Source organism: Podarcis filfolensis (assembly GCF_964270895.1).
Source record: "Podarcis filfolensis genome assembly, chromosome: 3".
Classification (NCBI taxonomy): Eukaryota; Metazoa; Chordata; class Lepidosauria; order Squamata; family Lacertidae; genus Podarcis; species Podarcis filfolensis.
In genome coordinates, this window is record NC_139606.1 from 48,247,857 (window position 1) to 48,268,791 (window position 20,935).

At 41.8% G+C, this 20,935-nt stretch overlaps 1 protein-coding gene across 1 annotated transcript in view; it reads right to left on the minus strand.

Moving 5' to 3' along the window:
- The window catches only part of ASCC3 (activating signal cointegrator 1 complex subunit 3), a 216,673-nt gene that overhangs the window by 99,747 nt on the left and 95,991 nt on the right, over nucleotides 1–20,935 (minus strand). Inside the window, exon 14 of the mRNA XM_083608265.1 lies at nucleotides 10,421–10,555. Within this exon, the coding sequence (XP_083464391.1) occupies nucleotides 10,421–10,555 (135 nt within the window). The remainder of the gene's footprint in view (nucleotides 1–10,420; nucleotides 10,556–20,935) is intronic.

Genomic DNA, 20,935 nt, shown 5'->3' on the forward strand with positions numbered 1-20,935 from the left:
CAGATACTGAATAAATTTCAGTTACCAAATGATGTAGTTCATCTTCAAGAATGTTTCATGGTTAACTTCTGAAGAACTGATATATTACTAGGACACGAAACTCCTTCCTTTCCTGAGGTTGTGGGCAGTAAGAGGAAGCCCATTTTCCACAACGAACATTTCATGTCTCCAGATTTCAAAGGCACATTAGAAAGGGACTTCTGCTGAAGACCTTAACATAGCCAACCAAACATTACGTTCAATTTACAGCCTGGGCTCAATTCCTCACTTCCTTTTCAGTAGCTTGTAAAGTATGGATGCAGGACTACAAATTATATTTGAAGGCAAAAAAGAATAAATCGAGATTTCAAGGGTGCTCTCTCAGGATTTCCATTAAAAAACATAAAACTGGAAAGACTGCTAAAGTGGACTTTGCTTCAGTGGTAACAAAGATAAAAACATGCTCCAAATTGTTCCGCCTCCTAAATGCACACAATCTAACCAACGAAACACATTCTGAAAAGACCTCTGAGTATAGGGAGGAATATAAATTCAATCAATCAATCAATCAATCAATCAATCAATCAATAAAATAAATTCAATGGTTGGTAACCAAGTCCCAACCTACATATTTCAGAGTTCTTTCAAAGGAAACTGATTCTCCAGCAGTTTGAACAATGCCTACTTAGCAACCTTGATTTAATGTTGTCCACAGTGCAATAATCTTACTGGACTTTCACTATTATTGCGTATAACCTTTAGGATTAAATCACAATTAAAGACATTACTGATTATGTTTGTTCAACCTTATGAAAACCAGGAGATTATAGAAAATTACTATAATAAAAATCTGTCACAAAGTTCTAACACTAAAGCTCATCTTCTGAGGAAGTCTACCAACATACACATCCTAAGCTGCCAACTTAAGTATCTCCTCAGGCCATAGAAATTTCAGGCAGTGAAAAGAAAAAAGGACATGGTTGGTGTAAGGAACAGAAAAGAGGATAATGATATGGGGTTCCTCACCTTTCCTATCTGTTCTGTCTCCTGCAGGTGCTTTCTTGCTCCTTGACATCAGCTCCCAACAAGGACAATTGTGACATTCTAGGCAATGGCAGATCACATTGCACCATTTCCAAGGAATAGTCCCTTCCAACTCTACAATTCTATGATTCTATGAGCTAGTGTAGCAAGAGTTGTTCATTGTTCCACAGTCCAAAAACAAATGACCCAAGATGGCTCATATAATGGTAGTCTCCTCCCCCCTAGTTGTTTTTCTTTAATGTTCTCATACAATCTTGCATGCAGAGAACAAAACAATGTCATTATGATGTATCTTCTCTCAAGCAGTAGCCAAGAGAGATTAATTTTACTATTGACACTTTCCCTCAAAATACCTTGCAAAGGAAAATGTGCAATCCTAGAGTGCTGTAGAGATGGTGCGTCACAGGGAAAACAGAACTCGTAATATCAAAGGCAGCAACAATAGCCATCTTAATGCAGAATACAATGAATATGCATACTCTACTTAGGGGTATCTAAATAATAAATACATTTTAAGCTGATGTACTTTGGATTAAGCTGTTTTTCTCAATTTACTTGAGTAGGATTAAACATATATATCAGGTTATATCCATGCTGCCATTGCATTAGTAGAAGAGACTTTTACTCATGCAGTGGGACTTTCTCTTCCTCATTTCGCCCTGTGCACTCTCAAAAATTTGTTCCAGCAGGTTGAGGGAATCTCCACAGCAGATTCTTGGGGTGAATGGGGGCAGGGCTTCAGGGGGGAGGAGAGGCTGGGTAAACCCTGTTTTGTGAACTGAAGTCTGTTCTGTTTACACAACAGCAGCATTAGAGACAACCCATTGGGTGGGAGTTAGCCCATGAGTCCTTTCAGCAGACACCCTGCCCAAGGACGGCCGCTTGCACAATGTGGCTTTCCCCGTGCGCTCACAGTGGGGCAGCCAGGAGAACCCTCAGAGCAGGGGAAGGCATGCCAAAATGCTTGCCCTGATGGAACAATCACTTTAGTGAGATGTTGAATTCCTCCCATTATGTTATTTATTGTGGGTTATATTCAGATTAGTGGGAGGAGACCCTGAAGCGTCTGCAGGAAGGAGGAGGGGAAGTGATTCCTCATTCTCCCTGCATCTCACAAACATCTGCTCAGAAGTTAGGAAAATGGTGCTGGAGGGTTGCAGAGGGAAGGGCGAACCCACAAAATTCCTCCCTTCTCATAGACTCTCTTCTCATAGACTTATAGAATTGTGGAGCTGGAAGGGGCACCAAGGGTCAATTAGTTCAACCCCCTGTAAAGCAATAATCTCAACTAAAGCACCTGCTTAAAAACCTCCAAGGAAGGAGAGTCCACTACTGTGATGGCCTGGGACTTGGGCTCAGACACGGAACCAGAGGAGACTCAGTCTGCACCAGATCCTTTGCAAAACAGGGAGGTGAGTCGCCGGGGGATCAGGACCGGCCACTACCTCGACAAAGATAAAATGCTGTCGGACCCCGCCCCAGGTTGCGGAAGCAACATTTCTGTATGCTAGATCCTGCCTGAGATCCTGTACCTGTCCTCGCCTGGTTTCCTGCCTCGTGTCCTGCCTTGGCCCTGTTGGACTGACTCCTAGCGGAACCTTTGGATTCTGGACCAGTCCTGGACCGCGTTTCATGGGTTACCCCTGGGCCCAGCACAACTGCCTCCTGAGGGAGTCTGTTCCACTGTTGAACAGCTCTTACTATCAAAAGTTCATCCTGATGTTTATTCGGAATCTCTTTTCTTGTAACTCGAATCCATTGGTTGGTTCCTAGCCTCTGCAGCAGGAGAAAACAAGCTCGCTCAATCCTCCATATGACAGCCCTTTAGATATCTGAAGATGGCTATCATATCTCCTCTCCTCCTCTTCTGATAGATCTCAAACCATTTTGTAGGGAGAACTGCAAGCATGAATCTTATTCTATATTTATAACCAGCATTTCCTATGGTGACTTACCTTACAGGGCAGCTGTGAGGAAAAAATGAGGTGGAGTAATGTATCTCAGTTCATATAAAGTAGTTACAAAATAAGTTATAAATACGCCCTTCATAATCTGCAACCAGCTGCCAATATACATGACTATAGTTAGATATCTAGTCATACTAGTAATTTATGAAATGAGTAACAGCAAATTTCATTATGCCAGCCTGAACAACTCTGTCATCCTATATGCAGATGCCATACCCATAGCAATATTAAAAGGTAAAGGTAAAGGGACCCCTGACCATTAGGTCCAGTCGTGACCGACTGTGGGGTTGCGGCGCTCATCTCGCTTTATTGGCCACAGTGCCACCCGCGTTCCAATAGCAATATTAGGTGGGTTCAAAAATATGTAGTTATCTGCTTTTGAGGTGGCTATATCTTTCAAGAAAGTACATTTAAAACATTGACATCAGGAGACAGAGGCCAGCATCGTCCAGTGGATGGAACATTAGTGTTGGATCACTGATGGCAAGGTTCACAAGGCAGCCTCTGCCAGACTCAGATGTTCAGATATTACAGAGAAAAGTGACGAAAGGGGGGGGGAGAGCTACTTGTGCTTTGGCTTTCCTAATTTTTACTGCACTTTGCAAAGCAAGATGTAAATGTCTCAGCTATAACTGAGATCTTACTAAGAAGGAGAGAGAGCAAGTCGCTGTGCTTCAGTTTTCTGTGCTTTCCCTCTTTTTCATTCAGCCTAAGATTTGTGGTCAACAAACTGGAAATGAGTTAAAATAGCTTACTCACAAGGCTGCTGTGCAGGGAAATGAGATTATAAACATCCCTTGCTAATTGAAACATTCTATGTAGAATGATAGACACAAACTGACCCCAAATAAATGGACTTCCAGGCAGGCTTACACAAGAAGTGGACAGGTGATTCTTACAGGACTATCCTACTCAGGTATACTCTGATGTCCCACTGTGCTCACTTGGGCTCACTGCCTAGTAAGTGTATTTAGAATTGCAGTCTTAACGTACTACATTTTGATCTACTTTCCTGTAGAACAGAAGGAGTGCGGGAGGATTGCATACATCCAGCCAGGTGCTTGTTAAATTCTTGCAAATATACAGCCAATTTAGGCACCTGACATTGTTGAAGCATAGAACTGGCACCAAAGAGACATTCATTAGTCCTCAATGGTGCTGTTTTGCAAGTTTCAGAGACAAACAGGTAATATACATAATCATTCAGTTGTTTTATACCATCAAGGCATATTTAACAGGGAAGTGTAAAAAGCAACTACACTACCTACAGGAAGGCATTATGTTATTTGGAACATCTGTTATCATTTATTACCATTGAGCATGTTTGAACACAATGGCCCAGGTTGGATGATCCTGGCTTAGTAACCAGAGATTCATAAGTGTTTTCCTCACACAAGCTGCTTTGTGTGAGCTGTGATTAAACCAGGAAGTCTTTAACCATAGTTTCCCATTTTGTCTGAACCAGCTTCAGTCTTTAAACCAACTTCAATGGTTAAGATCCTGTCTTGTTCTGATGCTGGTGAGGATAGTTTCCCTGTTCAAGCAACTTATGGTTAATTAGAGACTTCTTGGTTTGATGACCGCATACTGTGAAGGGAGAATCAAGGGGCTGTGTGTGTGAGAAAGATTTCTGCAAATCTTCACTTAAGAAACCAATATATGATCATCTAAATACAGCCAATAACTGCAGAAAGTATTGACCTTGTTAAAATCATTCCATTTGTCACATTCCCCCTCTCACCAGCTTAAAGTAAGAATAGAGGAAAGGTTACTTTCAAAGTGCTGCGTGTAGAAAGTATATTGGAAAACATAATCAGAGTATAAACAAAGGTACTAATACTTAAAAAAATAAGATATTAAAAGACAGCAGCAAACCAGATTATATACTAAAAACACAATCAAATAAAAAATGTGCAACAACAAAAAATTCCACAAGGTGGCTCTCAATACTATATATATGTGTGTGTAAATATATATATATATATATATAAAAATAAAATCTCATACATTTTAGTGTTACATTAAAATGTTTCTGTTCTGAAGATAATTTTCAGTTTAAAACTGATTCAAAACTAAAATGCTGGTTTAAGGCATGTGACGTAGAAGTACATTTTTTAAAACATAGTCTTCCTCTCCCCCCCCCCCCCTTTGCTTGGTGTGAACAGCTAACTCAAGGTTCACATAACAGATAAGTGGTTAGAAAATAAAAACATAGCAAACCTTTGTAAAGTTGCAGGTGGTACTTTATTTATAGATTGCTTCTTTTCAATCATCACACCAGCTCAACAACTTTGCTAAAAAACCAACTTTTGTGTTGGGATATTCACTTTTTGAAATATGGCAACAGGAAACTAGGGAGACTAGGGTTGGGAATCAATGAATGAGTCCTGTCAATGGAAGATCTGTGCAAGGACTTGTGGTTGTACAATAGGGGTTCTCTTCTTTTCTCCCCTCCCCCTCCCATGCCCCTGAAATTGGCATTGGTGTGGGGTCAAGAGAACTCTGGGAACAGCATGTAGGTGGAAGAGAGGGAAGCCAAAATGTCTTCACACAATGCTGACTTCCTCCCCAGGGTTCAAATCCCTACAAATGAAGCTCACTCAGTGACCTTGGGCCAGTCATCGTCTCTCAGCCTAGCTACCTCACAGGGTTGTTATATGAAGATAAAACAAACAGGGGAGAACAGCGTAGAAAACATTGAGCTCCTTGTTCCATGCCCCTCATCCCTAGTCACTACTGAATTTACTAAAATGCAACTTGAAAGACTGTACAACAGCTGCCTGTGGTTTAGCATTATGTCCTAGGCATTCCTAGCCAAGAAATGTGTTTGTCTTTTAGTTAAATCTTAGACACTTACAGCAACTCCCATGGTGCCCCGGATAAACACTTGCACATGCTTCTAGCCTCTAGGCATCTGTCCCAAAGTCTGTGCCCTGGGGAGCAGTTGCAGTAACAGTGGGCCCTTGCCCCTCCACCAGCTTATGTACCCGCACCTGATGGGGTGCATGTACACAACCTGAGACTTCTCCTGCGCAGAAGGCATCACTGCTCTTCCCTCTTCAGGCCTCTCCTGGTTCTAGGAGACAGCAGGGAGGTAAGTGGTGGGGATTTAACTGACCCAACCCTTGCCTGAACAGCCTCTTCCCCCAACATGCCCATCTCTGTCTCTGAGGGCCCTGAGCATTCCTCTCCGCCTGCTGCCCTGGCTCCAGCCTCATGGCCAGTGACAAACCCCATAAATGGCTGCCCCCCTCTCCTGGATCAATCCCCTGGCCTCCTGCCTCCATCACACGCTTGTCAGAGCCCTGCCGGTCCCTGACACATTATGTCTGAAGCAGGCTTTCAACTCTGATTAGCTGTTTTTTCTATAAAACACTGTTTTCCAGATCCTGTCTCTCTGTGTGTGCGTGTGTTCCTTCTCTGTCAACTATTTCCAATTCTTAATGTTTCTGAAAGGGATTGACATCATCCATAATGCCTGAAAGCTTTAGTCGAGAATAAATTCCTGAGAGTAATTCTTAATTACTTACAGATGTCTGTTAATTCCTAGGAGAGGTTTTATTTCAAAATTGAAAGGGCAGGTTGTCTCCTGTCAGGCTCTTAAAAAATCCACCGGCTCTTTATTTTGTCAAAATGTTATGCTACGTGGAATAGGAAGCTGCTGAAGTAAAATAGACTCTCTCTTCAATGTCATCTTTCCCAGCATGAGGACAAAAGTAATTTTGCTTCTAAAACTTGAACGAGTTTCATTATTGACCGGTATCCAAACAAATTACAGTTTGTTAATGATTCATGGTGTGGGTTATTCAGAGTGAAGGGGAAGATATGCCTACAACTATCCACATCTATCCACACATGCATGTATGTGTACATACACACTATCATTGTGGGTCTGCCTCTCTGCCATATGACTATTATGACAGAAGAGTCCATGTGCCCCAATTAAATCAGGGCGAAGTTGCCTCTATTGGCAACCCATAAGACACAGAATTGAGGTTGGAAACGGAACTGTCCCAGGAACAGCAAACCCTATGACCTCCATATGTTGTGGACTATACTTCAATCATCTCTAACCACCAACCATATTAGCTGGGGCAGATGGGAGTTGTAGCCCCAAATATCTGGATGACACAATGTAGATAACCCCAGACTATGGAACGCCTTCCCATCAGATATCAAAGAGATAAACAAGTATCTGACATTTAGAAGACATCTGAAGGCAGCCCTGTTCAGGGAAGTTTTTAATGACTGGTGTTTTAATGTATTTTTAATCTTTGTTGGAAGCAGCCCAGAGTGGCTGGGGAAACCCAGCCAGATGTGCAGGGTACAAATAAATTATTATTATTATTATTATTATTATTATTATTATTATTAACAGCAACAACAATAATTATGCAATGTCTAATTTATAATGTTTGGTTACACATGTCTGAAGCTAGCAAATATCTGCTTTTAGCCCCCTTGCCCCCATTGCTATATTAAGAACAGAAAAATGGAAAAATATTGTAGAGCTGCACTCAAAGTTCCCATTGCTCATAATTTCATTTTTCGGATGGATGTGCTGGACAGTTCACAGCACAAGCCAACAATGAGGGAGGAGCAAAGGGCCCAAGGGTGTGCATCAGCAGGTTGCTCTTTCACATTAAACCATAGTGTATTTTTGCTATGATGGATAATGTGATGCGCAAACCAGGCCATTTCCTCTTTTGAATACAAGGTGGATAAGAACACAAGTTCATTTGGCTGCAGTGGATTCTCCCCCCCACCCCCATCCCTAAACTTTATTCTACTGAGATATTATCTCATTTAATTATGCCAAAGATATTGCCAGAGTATAGATGGGAATATGAACAGTGTTAATTAATAACACCTCTTATATCTCATTCTCCTACATTTATTAAATACTTTTCTCCATTTTATAAGTTCATCTGCAGAATTTTGTAATTACCTGCTTAGCAAGACACAAACCGGATTAACTTATCTTTTACTGAAAAAGTATTATTGTTCTCAGTAAGCAAATAAGATAATCCTTTTTTTAAAAAAAGTTATTTTCATTCAGAACATTTAAAAATAAGTCTGCAGTAAAAGGAATTCATTACAAGATTGCAACATGCTAAAATCAGAAGGGGAGGGGGGAAATGCAGAAAAGGATGCTAACAGCAGAAAGCCCAGAAGCTATTTGGCAGCCAGTGCAGTTGGACCAGGATTGATGTCATATGCTGAAACTGTCTTTTCCTGGTGAGCAACCTGGATGCCAAATTCTGCACCAGCTGAAGTTTCCAAATTGTCATCAGATGCAGCACCATGTATACCATGTTGCAGTAATATAACCCAGAGGTTACCAGAGCATAGTCATCAGAAGTTAGGCAATCTCTGCCCAGATAGGGGCGCAGCTGAGCCACCAGCCAAAGCTGATGGAAGTCGCTCCACATCACTGAGGCCACGTGAAGCTCAAGCCATAGAAATGGACCCAGAGGTACCCTCAAGCTGCATACCCAGAATGGACTCTCTCCTTATTGGAGGTTTTTAAGCATACGCAGGTGGCGCTGTGGGTTAAACCACAGAGCCTAGGACTTGCTGATCAGAAGGTCGGCGGTTCAAATCCCCGTGACAGGATGAGCGTCCATTGCTCGGTCCCTGCTCCTGCCAACCTAGCAGTTCGAAAGCACGTCAAAGTGCAAGTAGATAAATAGGTACCGCTCCGGCGGAAAGGTAAACGGCGTTTCCGTGTGCTGTTCTGGTTCGCCAGAAGCGGCTTAGTCATGCTGGCCACATGACCCGGAAGCTGTATGCCGGCTCCCTCAGCCAATAAACCCCAGAGTCGGTCACGACTGGACCTAATGGTCAGGGGTCCTTTTACCTTTAAGGATATGTTGGATGTCCATCTGTCATTAATGCTTTAGCTGGGATTCCTGCATTGAAGTGGGTTGGATTAGATGAAGCTCAGTGTCCCTTCCAACTCTGCAGTTCTATGATTCTATGAAAGCTGCTGACATTTTAAGCAAGGTTATATCTGAAGCAAGCCTTTGATGTGCTCTGCTTCGGTTTTGTTATGATAAATGTTTTGCATAAATGAGCTGCAAACTACAAATGACTCTTTCCTGCAAACATCAGCAGATGAAAACATCTCTTTTGTTCGTGTGTCTCACAGGGCAGTGAAATAGCTCCATTAATTATCACTAATGAGAGAGCAACCTATGGGTTTTAGCAGCAAACTGTCACTTATGGAAACTAATATTAATGTTTTAGTAATGTGTAGCTGTTTCTTAACAGATGGATTTTAATTAGCATGACATGTCAAGGAGTACCAACAACAACAAAAAATAGTGAACACACTTAAATCCCATGTTGAAATATTAGCAGACAGCACACGTTCTTCCACCGTAAATTAACCATGGTTGAACTTTGCAGCCACAGCTGGAACCAGGGAGAAATACAGAAGTCAGTGGTAAGAGCTCAGTGAATAAGTAGAGCAGGTAAATTATTAGTAATGTTTACAGTTGGTTTGGCAAATGAAGTCAAGGATGCAGACCTTCACTTCTCCAGCTAGAGCCCGTTTCCACAGTACTGGGGATGATAGTTAGATAAACTTAGGAAGACAAGTCTGTCAACGACATGAGCATAAACTCAATATACACCTAAATGTATATTTAGAGCAACATCTACACTCTATTTAAGATCGCCTTAGAATGCCAATGATTCACTCTTGGTAAGCTACCATAACACTCGCATTGATTAACAGCCAGCAGCTGCCACAATGTGAATGTGAAATACTATCAGAGATACAAAATGTTGTGAATATTTTATTTATCATATTCATATCACATCTCTCCCCCACCCCCCGGAAACTAGGAATCCTACAAACAGGGCCCACTTGACACTATATTCATGGGTGTAGGTGTCATGTTGTTCTAGCTAAAAGATTGAGGCCTTTGAGAAGAATACACACGGTGCTCCTTCTCAGTGCAAAATTAATCTCCTGGCAGCTTAAAAATGGTGGCATGAGAAGGAACCAAGTTGAGGACAGCTCTCATATAGTCAAGATCTTGTGATGTTTCCAAGGTGGTGCAAGAGGGTTAAATGGTATATTGGCTCCCATGCTATGAGGCAACAGCAAAAGTATTATGGGTTACTGCTTACAATATGTTTTGACATACATCTGCCTTGCACAAATGCCACATTCATGTTTAAAATACTGCTTTCATCAGAAAAAAGCGTATTTGCAGCCCTAGAAGCAGACACAAAGTAAATGCAATGCTTGTGAAATTTAACCCTAAGAACAAATCAGTGTGTTCAAACACAGAACCAAATGTTTAATCCATTAAAAAAGAAAAGAAAAACACACCACGGTAAGCAGTAAAAACAGGAAGGTATTAATGGACCTTGTTTTGGTAGGACATCAAAACCAATTAGCCATAGAAACCACTTACTTGTTTTTCTAGTTGCCCATAGTCAGGACCTTGGGTTGGCAAAAAGTAGCAAATGTGACCATTATTTTTAGCTTTCTCACGAAGAGCCATTGCAGTTCTGACAGTAGCATTCCGTGCATGAACAAACACCATCACCTTGAAATAAAAGAGATTTTTTTTAAAAAAACTGAGCAATAGGAATTGGTTAATAATACTAGTGATTTAGGACTAAATTAAACAATAAAACACATAGAAGTCATTTTAATCAGGGTTAGTTAACCTCTGGCCCTCCAGAGATTGTTTGACTCAAATTCTCATCAGCTTTCGCTAGCATGGCCATCGATCAGGGAAGAAGGGAAATGGAGCCCAACAACCTTTAGAGGTCCACAGGTTATCCAGCCTGTTCTAATTAAGAGCAAACAAATACAGTGGTACCTTGGGTTAAATACGCTTCAGGTTACAGATGCTTCAGGTTACAGACTCCGCTAACCCAGAAATAGTACCTCAGGTTAAGAACTTTGCTTCAGGATGAGAACAGAAATCGTGTGGCGGTGGCAGTGCGGCAGCAGCAGCAGCAGCAGCAGGAGGAGGAGGCCCCATTAGCTAAGGTGGTGTCTCAGGTTAAGAACAGTTTCAGGTTAAGAATGGACCTCCGGAACGAATTAAGTACGTAACCAGAGGTACCAATGTAGATGGTATGTACACTAAATGAAAGCATGTACACTTTTCCCCCTTTTCTTTTTCACAGTCTACAATTCAGTTTCAGAGCTCTAACTTAGGCTTTGTATATCTTTTTATTTCAGTCTACTGAATGAGCACATAAAACAGAACAACACTGCAGTTCTAAGCGGGTTAACTTAGCCTGTCCTAACTATGTCAAGAGATTTTTTTATTTTATTTCAGTGGCTAACCTCTATGCATTACATTATGCAAATAAGTTGGGAAAAGTAATTTGGAATAGAGAAAAGTGGTTCCACAGCTACAAGCTGTGTAATTAGATCTGTACTCTGAAGTTCAAAGCTAGTTCTGGTGTCTCAAGAGCTGAGAGCTTGTGTAGCTTTTCTTAGGGAAAAACTAAGCTTTTAAATGACAAAATATGCAAGCAAAGCACAAAGGAAATGTCTCCAGGTTAGCACTACAGAATTTTATGACTATCTGGGGGGGGGGGGGGAGGGACTAACAATTCTTGCTGAAGACTTTTAAAAAACACTACTGAAAGTGGTTTAAAGAAAGAAGGCGATACTTTCCTTGAACAGAGGTAGTTTTAGCAAAAAGAAAAAAGAAATAAATCAAAAATATATTTCTTACTATGTTAAAAATGCAACAGTGGATTTAATTTCTACCAAATACAGCACCGTCTCCCTCATATTCTGCACTGGGTGGCAACAAACAAACAACTTGAGGCAGCTTCCCCCAATCTGGCGCTCTCATGAACTGTAACTCTCATCGAACCCAGGACAATGTCCACACTGCTGGGAGTTGTAGTCCAACAAGTTGGTTAGATCATGGTGCCAATAATGTCAAGGTTGCAGGTTTGAACCCTGTATGGGGCAGTTGCATATTCTTGCATTGCAGGCAGTTAGACTAGATTATCCCCAGGGTCCCTTCCAACTCTACAATTCTATGTGAAGTGAACACCTTTGAGACACACTTGTCACTGAACATTCCATTTTGGTAGCACTACCGTATTTTTCGCTCTATAGGACACACTTTTTCCCTCCTAAAAAGCAAGGGTAAATGTGTGTGCGTCCTATGGAGCGAATGCAGGGGGGAGGCAGGCGGGAAAGCCCCCAAGAGCCGCACACAAGCTCCGTGCGCTCTTGCGGGCTTTTCCACAGGAGGGAGAAGGGACTGACTGGATGCATCAGTCCCTTCTCCCACCTTGTAGAAAAGCCCACAGGAGCCACACACCCTTTAAAGAGCTTCTGCGGTCTTTTGCGAGAGGTGAGGGAATCCCCCCACCTCCCAGAAAAGCCAGGAGAAGCCGCGCAGCCCCTTTAAAGGGCGCACGGCTTCTGCAAAAGCAGGAAGAAGGGCTGGGAGAATTGCACAGGCTGCCTGTAGCCTGTCCGCTGCTCCCAGAGCTGGGGAGGGGGGAATCATATTTTTTCCCTTGATTTCCCCCTCTGAAAACTAGGTGCGCCCTATGGTGCAAAAAATACGGTATTTCCTAGTCAACCTTTTTGATGGGATGGCTGACCACCATTGTTAAGACTACCAACAAATGTGGGTATTCTCAAAACATTTCCAAATGATATCTGTGGCTAGAAAACTTAATCATTTTGTTGATCTCAGTCATTATCACCAAAGAGTCTGGTGGCGGCAAAGGCAGATTAAATGGTGACATTTTGAAGCTGACCAGTTTTGGCACAGATCCTTTTCCTGCCCAGTGGAGCAGGCAGTGGTAAAATCCTTCTTCCGTGATGCCACTGCAACTGACAGTTATCATCTCCTACTCAGAAGGAGACCGCCATTGCCGTTGGCGCCGCCTCCGGAAGTCCGCTTTATCCAATTTTGATGCATTTTGGCATCTGGTTTATAAATAAAAATTAATTCAGCTTGAAGTTGAACAAACACTCAGATTTTGATGAGCAGAAGGCTTTATCTCATGCCCTTTGATTATCTTAATTAAGATTGCTCATCAATAGAGAGGAACACTTAAAAACTAGAAGCCACTTCAAGCTGAGCCATGTTAGTTCTCCATGATTAAAGTTAGCTCTGATAAGCTGGGCCTTTTGTTGTTTTCTTGCTGGGCTAGATGAATCAATGCCTCCCAACAGGAACACTTGGTGGGGTATAAATAATAAAAAATAAAATTATCATTATTGTTTATTATTATTGTACACCAATGTGGCAAATCAGCATCATTCTCCCTCAGCATCACAACATCAGTCCAGATGTTGTGGACTGCCATGTCCATCATCCTTGACTACTGGGCATGTTGGCTGGTGCTGATGAGAACTGCAAATCACAACATTCAGAGGGCACCATGCTGGCTATCCCTGCTACACACTATTTTTCAAAGCCTCATTTCCCTGGAGATTTCTACTATTTCCCCAATGTACTTTTGGCACAGTGGTTGAAATATTTTGCTTAGGGTAGGCATGGACAACCATTCTACAGCAATGAGTGCTCTTTAGCAAAAAGTGTAGAAACTGTGAGCATTTATTTAATATTTCTTGAGTGGCTTTTCTCATTCTGATAAGGAGGTTGCAAAGGCAATTCCCTTTTCTCAAACTAGGATTTTGCTTGTCCATGGATTGTGGGAAGATTTACAGTTCAGTGCTATCAATATATCCAGCCTTAAAAAACTTCTTAAAACTTTTGCATGCAAGTCAGTCAGTGGTGGCACACTGATGGTCTACTACTTGCAATAACAACCAGCATCTTTTCCCCTTCCCTAGTTTGTGTGTATAAATAGGCAAAGTATGCTGGGATGACAAAATCGAAAGAAGATACATTTATCACTTCAAGGATAAAGAAAAGGGAATGTCTTTGCTATATCTTTAGTAAAACAGAATTTTAAAGGACTTGATGTCTGCCTCTCCCTGACCTACTTACTGTTCTCTTCCATGGAATTACTCTCTTGCTAACAAATCTCTTCAGTGCTTGACATCAGCTTTGAACCCTGTTACATCTAATAGTCTCCATGGCCATTGCAGATGCTGAAAATCCTGTTAACCATCAACTTCTTCAATCCCCCTTTGGACTCTAAAAGTTTCCTAGGTTCACGTATACTTGACCACCAAAGCAAACGATTTCCAAGATACTACCTAATTTAATTTCAGTTCTATAAAATGGCTAGCTGGTAACAAGCAAGTAAGACATCATTACTTTGTGCTTGGTACAAACTTTACATCTTGCCGTCTAGATTTACAGAGCTGCTCTTGCCCCTTCAACATTTGCTGAACCACAGCAAGTATTGCAACAAGCACTATTTTAGCCAGATGATACATCTGTCTTGTTATTGGCAGATTCCCCTGCCGACTTCTAAGAGACAAATGATGAACACCTACAGATTTTGAAGCGTATTAGCAATATTGAGATCGGCTTTTTTCTGGCCAGCTGGGTTTAAAGTGCTATTCAGTCTTTATTTCCTCATTATGGTTTCCTAAATAAGATTACAGCCTAATCAGGAAAACTTTCAAGTATATCAAACCACACCATCACCGGTGATTTAGTTAAAACAACTTCTGACAAGATGCATGAAAGGGATAATGGTTGAAATGACTGCAAAGCATTTGTTTCCAGGATATATACTTCAATAGCCTTAAAGTTGGTATTTCAAATATGTAAGTCATATACTCCTCTAATTCTTCCAATGCAACTGGATGAAGCATTTTGCCAGCATTCATATTCAGTTTCCTTGAGTTTTGGCTTGTCATACTATCTGGACTATCTTGAAAATATGACCTCCTTTGAAGGAGAGACAGGCCATGTAGTATTTCAGCTACTTTTGATACCATTAATCATGGTATCCTAGTGGACCATCTCTGTGGTTTGGAAGTTTGGTGATTCCTTATCCTATCTGCATGACCACCAGCAGAGAACTGGGGGACTACACGTCTAAATCTTATGGGGCGTTGCAATTGGGTATCCACATTGGGAACAATCATCAGGAGGTTTGCAACACTCAGATCTAGTTTTCTGTTTCTAAGAAAGGCCATACATAAGCTGAACCACTGTCTGGATGCAGGGGTGCAGTGGATGAGAGTCAGTGAACTGAAGCTGAATCCAGTTACAGAAGAGACACTATGGGTAAGTGGTTACCAGGTCTGACAATTGGGGTGTGTGTGTGTGTGTGTGTGGCCAGCCTGTACGGCCTCCCTTTGGAAAACAGGTACACGGATTGGGTCCAACTTTGTCTGTGGACCTAGGAGGCCTCTGTGGTAAAGAGTACCACCTGCTTTGGCTGGTATGTCAACTACACCCTTTCCTGGATTGCAATAATTTAGCCACTGTGACACATTCATTGATAGCATCATACCTGGACTATTGCAATGACTCTGTGTGGGGCTTCCCTGGTTCAGAGATTGCAGCTTATGCAGAACGCTGCAGCCGGGTGGTGCTCCTTATTGGACATATCCTGCCAGTACGAAGGAATCTTCACCAGCAGCCTATTAGCCACTGCACCAGTTTTAAGGTTCTGCTACTAAATAATTCTGAACAAGGTTACCTGAAAAACCATATTTCCTTCCAACGCCTGGTAATGGCAACCAGCAAATGGAACATGGTTGGTTTTGCTACAACCTGGTGATGACCAGCTTGTTGTAACACAGAGGAGGGCTTTTTCACTGGTGGTACCAGTGTTGAGACATCACCTTGCCAACAAAGGTCCGTATAGTAAAAGCTATGGTTTTCCCAGTAGTGATGTATGGAAGTGAAAGCTGGACCATAAAGAAGGCTGATCGCCAAACAATTGATGCTTTTGAATTATGGTGCTGGAGGAGACTCTTGAGAGTCCCATGGACTGCAAGAAGATCAAACCTATCCATTCTGAAGGAAATCAGCCCTGAGTGCTCACTGGAAGGACAGATCGTGAAGTTGAGGCTCCAATACTTTGGTCACCTCATGAGAAGAGAAGACTCCCTGGAAAAGACCCTGGTGTTGGGAAAGATGGAGGGCACAAGGAGAAGGGGACGACAGAGGATGAGATGGTTGGATGGTATTCTCGAAGCTACCAGCATGAGTCTGTCCAAACTGCGGGAGGCAGTGGAGGACAGAAGTGCCTGGCGTGCTCTGGTCCATGGGGTCACGAAGAGTCGGACATGACTAAACGACTAAACAACAACAACATCAGTGTTGTGGATTGATCTTCCTGCTGAAATATGAGAGTTTCCATCTGTATTGGCATGGCCTCTTGAAAACATGCCTTTTTGGCAAGCATTCACCTGAACTTCTAGTCTTATTGTTTTAACTGCCATGCTTTTAAACTTCCTTGATTGTACATTTTAGTTGAGGAAGTTTTAATGCTTTGCTTGGATTATTCTTGTGTATTTTAATTATGTACAGATTTTATAATTGATTTTATAGTTGTAAACCACTTAAAAGCCATTTTTGCATATAAGTGGTTTATAATTTAAATAATAATGTTAATTTATTCCAAACTGTGGCTAGTTGGTTTATTTAAACTGTAATTTGGAATACGCCATGATCCCTAGTAGGATGCGGGTGGTGCTGTGGTCTAAACCACAGAGCCTAGGGCTTGCCAATCAGAAGGTTGGCAGTTCGAATCCCCGTGAAGGGGTGAGCTCCCGTTGTTCGGTCCCTGCTCCTGTCAACCTAGCAGTTCAAAAGCACGCCAAAAGTGCAAGTAGCTAAATAGGTACCGCTCCAGCGGGAAGGTAAACAGCATTTCCGTGAGCTGCTCTGGTTCGCCAGAAGTGGACCCAGAAGCTGTAAGCCGGCTCCCTCAGCCAATAAAGCGAGATAAGCGCCGCAACCCCGGAGTTGTCCGCGACTGGACCTAACGGTCAGGGGTCCCTTTACCTTTACTATGATCCCTAGTTTGAATAAAACAAGTCAAGATCAACCAAAGTCCATCTCTTAGCCATGTCAGTATGAGAAAAAAGTAATATGCAAGCCTGAAGGTCACTGCAGCTCCCTCTTGCTATTGGACATACCATTGTTTGTATGCGGTGCAAACACAACCATGGACACATAACATGTCATCTCCTACTGATCAAGAAGTTCAATAATGGTAAAGGCTCAGTATAACGACTCAACTGCCTGTACATACATAAAGCTTGCTGAACTAATACTCCAAAAGTTACAGACCAAGGTTACCAATTAACTATTTAATGACTCCATTTGTTGAAATTGGAAAACATAGTGAAGGAATGCCAGCATATGCCATACAAGCATTATATTTGCATTCTGTTTGAATTTACTTCGGAATTGACTCAAGTGTAAAGTTTAAATAAATCATGAAATGTGGCTAAAAGTGGAAGATGTGCGGGACAGAAACAAATCTCTCATGTCATTTGTTATTTGTGCTGTAACTTATATGTTTACAGCTCTTGAATCTAATTCTCATTATTAACTTTCTACTTAATTTGTGAGGCTGGAATAGTCCTGTATAAAGCCTAAAACTCACTTGATTGAAGAAAAATCTGGAATACTAATGGCAAAACATGACTTCCAAAGGTAACTTTTGCAGCTTAAAAGCTTGTGGGATAATTTATATTTGCATAATCTACTTTATTAAATTTTTTTTTTTAGCAAGAATCAATTTGTTACCAGTTAGCATGCAAGATCACCACTAATGGCATATTCACTACACCTTTAGAGCATAAAATCCTGAATTAAAGGCATGATGTATTTACTTACATCAAATTAAATTATGCACACTGAAAGACAGAAATCTTCTTTCCAACTATTTTACTTATGCAACCATCTGAAGCAACCAAATGCTTAAAAGTACTAAGATACCGTTTCTGAGATAAGGTAAACAGAAATGTAAATAGCATTCAAAAATGGTCATACTATGAATTTATATAAAAGCCACAATGTTACAAAAAACATAAATAAATGCTACCATATATCCTAAATTTTACTGTGTGAAAAAGAGGAACATTTAGCACACCAAAGGGGGTCCAAGTCAGGATGTGGCTTGCTTTTATTTTATACCAATGTGCACTTGCACTTACTTATACTGAATCCTATTGGTCATTTTGTTGCCCAGTCACACGGTTTGAAGAAATTCCTCTAAAATTCTTCACAGTCTGATTTTTGTTATGTTAAATAATTTGGCGTTCCCTGCAACCTGGCTTAACTTCACTTCTCACCCCACACCAGACTATCTGATTCAGTTAATCCTAACATGGATTCTTTCCTCCATTGTGATTGTGTAAACTGTCCATTTGCTTCCTGTCCTTAGCCAAATTACTGAACTATAACACAAACAGATCTAACCTGCAACTACTAAATTTATAGGAAACTTTGATTATCATAAGCCTTTTCAAAATCCAAGTATGGAGAGCCTGAAGGTTAAAAAAGATTTTTTATTTTTTTTACTGTGACACAATTGATCGCTTAATCTTTTGCCAGCTTCTACTGGTAGGTAAACATTCCTGTCAGTAACAATTCAAATATATAGAAACAGCAGTGTCTATTCTTGTACAAAAATTAAGCAAGAGTGGCTAGCCTATTGCCTTGAAAATTTAAGTCATTAGACAGCTAACAAACACATTTCTGTGGATGCCAATGAACTTGAAGGGTTATTATTCAAAATTACAAGCAGCCCAACCAACCCTGGAATGAAGAAAACTAATAAATATTCTGACTACATATAGCCAGACACCCTTGTTATCTTTCCCCATATTCTCATCCACTCAGGATTAGTGCAGTGTAGTACTACCAATGTATAGTCCTTCAAAATACACAGTGTGTGTATTATGTACAGGTGTATTATATACAACTTATGTTGGTGTTTGGATAGATAGATAGATAGATAGATAGATAGATAAATGAAGAGTTGGAAAAACCCACTGTCCCATTTATTTCCCCCCATCCCACACATCCAGTGGGTTTTCCTTGCACGCTGGGCTCTGGGAATATCATGGGACAGCTCTGGAAGCGTCTCAGGTCCTTACTACAACTTTCCCAGAGCCTGGTTAGCAGCCCTCCACCTTGCAGGGGTAGGGGTGGGGTCGGTTCTGGGCTACCTGATTTTGAGCCATTTTGTCTTTGTGTGTGGACCCCCTGGAACCAAACCCACAATACAGAACACAGGTCCTAACTGCCCCTGCTAAAACAGATTATATTTAACGACAAATCCCCCTAATAATATTAAACTAGACCACAGCCATATTGCTTTAGCAGGTGGTACATAGTTTAAGGAAGGGACGCGGGTGGCGCTGTGGGTAAAACCTCAGCGCCTAGGACTTGCCGATCGCATGGTCGGCGGTTCGAATCCCCGCGGCGGGGTGAGCTCCCGTCGTTTGGTCCCAGCTCCTGCCCACCTAGCAGTTTGAAAGCACCCTTAAGTGCAAGTAGATAAATAGGTACCGCTTTATAGCGGGAAGGTAAACGGCGTTTCCGTGTGCTGCTCTGGTGCTGGTTCGCCAGAGCACCTTCGTCACGCTGGCCACGTGACCCGGAAGTGTCTGCGGACAGCGCTGGCTCCCGGCCTCTAGAGTGAGATGAGCGCACAACCCTAGAGTCTGTCAAGACTGGCCCGTAAGGGCAGGGGTACCTTTACCTTGACCTTTACATAGTTTAAACCAGGAGTCGGGGAACCTGTGGCCTGCTGTTGCTGGACTACAGGACTGGCCAAGCTGGATGGAGTTTAATGTAGTTGGGAATCCAACATTTGAAGGGCCACAGATTCTCTACCCCTGGCGAAAGAGGAAATTCCAGAATGTTCATAATGGGCTAAATATGTTATACAGCTAAACTGGCCTCTAAGGAACTCATTTGATTCATTCATATTCACATGCAATGGACCCTTAAAAAGACTTACACGCTTGATTTTTTTTAATGCTTTACAGTGGTACCTCTGGTTACAAACTTAATTCATTCTGGAGGTCTGTTCTTAACCCGAAACCATTCTTAACATGAGGCACGTTTTCGCCAATGGGGCCTCCTGCTGCCGCCAAGACCACTTCCGCTCGTATCCCTGGGGCAAAGTTCGCAAAAAGGATCATTTATCTCCGGGTTAGCGGAGCTTGTTACCCGAAGCAATCAGAAGGAGGACAGTACGTAACCAGAGGTTCCACCGTACTGCAAAACACCTTGAGTGAGATGTATATAAAAGGTAGTCTACGACTAAAGTGATGGATGCCCCCAAAGCCTACAGCCTACCATGAGTGTTCCCTACCCCAACAGAGGGGAAGTGCCTTAAATTCATCAGAAAACTTCAATTCCCTTTCCAGCTTAGCAGCACTTTTATGCCTTCCAAGTCACTCCAGGCTTTTTGCCTCATTACCTCAGAGAAATGAAGGGATCTGCCACTCTGCTCACCTCTATACTACTTGTCACAATAAACAAACCCAAGGCTGCAAAAAAAAGTGAAAAGCAGGTAGCATAGGCCAGTTCTGTCATATGAAAGCATTCAGATACATTAAATATTGCTGAAAAGCACAACTATAAACATATGGCTATGCCAACACCAACCCACAGTACAGAACTGAGTGAGTGGCTGGATGGTAAATCCTAGTGTTTACCTAAATCTACCTGTGCAAGGTTGCATTTAGACATATTCCTTCCGGAGACTCAACACCCTACATTACACGGTCACTACAGTACATAGGAAAATCTTGCTGATATGCATCCTTCCTGGGGTGACACTCCAAGTAGGGGCTGGCTATGACAATAGCCGATCATAACTTTCCAGCTTTCCTCTTCAGTGTCAGAACCCACCCTTAAACCAAATCAGGAGATTTATAATGCAAAAAAAAAAAAGGGAACGCCACTAAGCACAGACTTTTCAAAGAGGAAGGAAGAATATTACGTAAACTGGGACTGACATACTATGAGCTAATGTACATTTTAAAAATATAAATAGCAGCCACAGGTTGCATCCTATATACACTT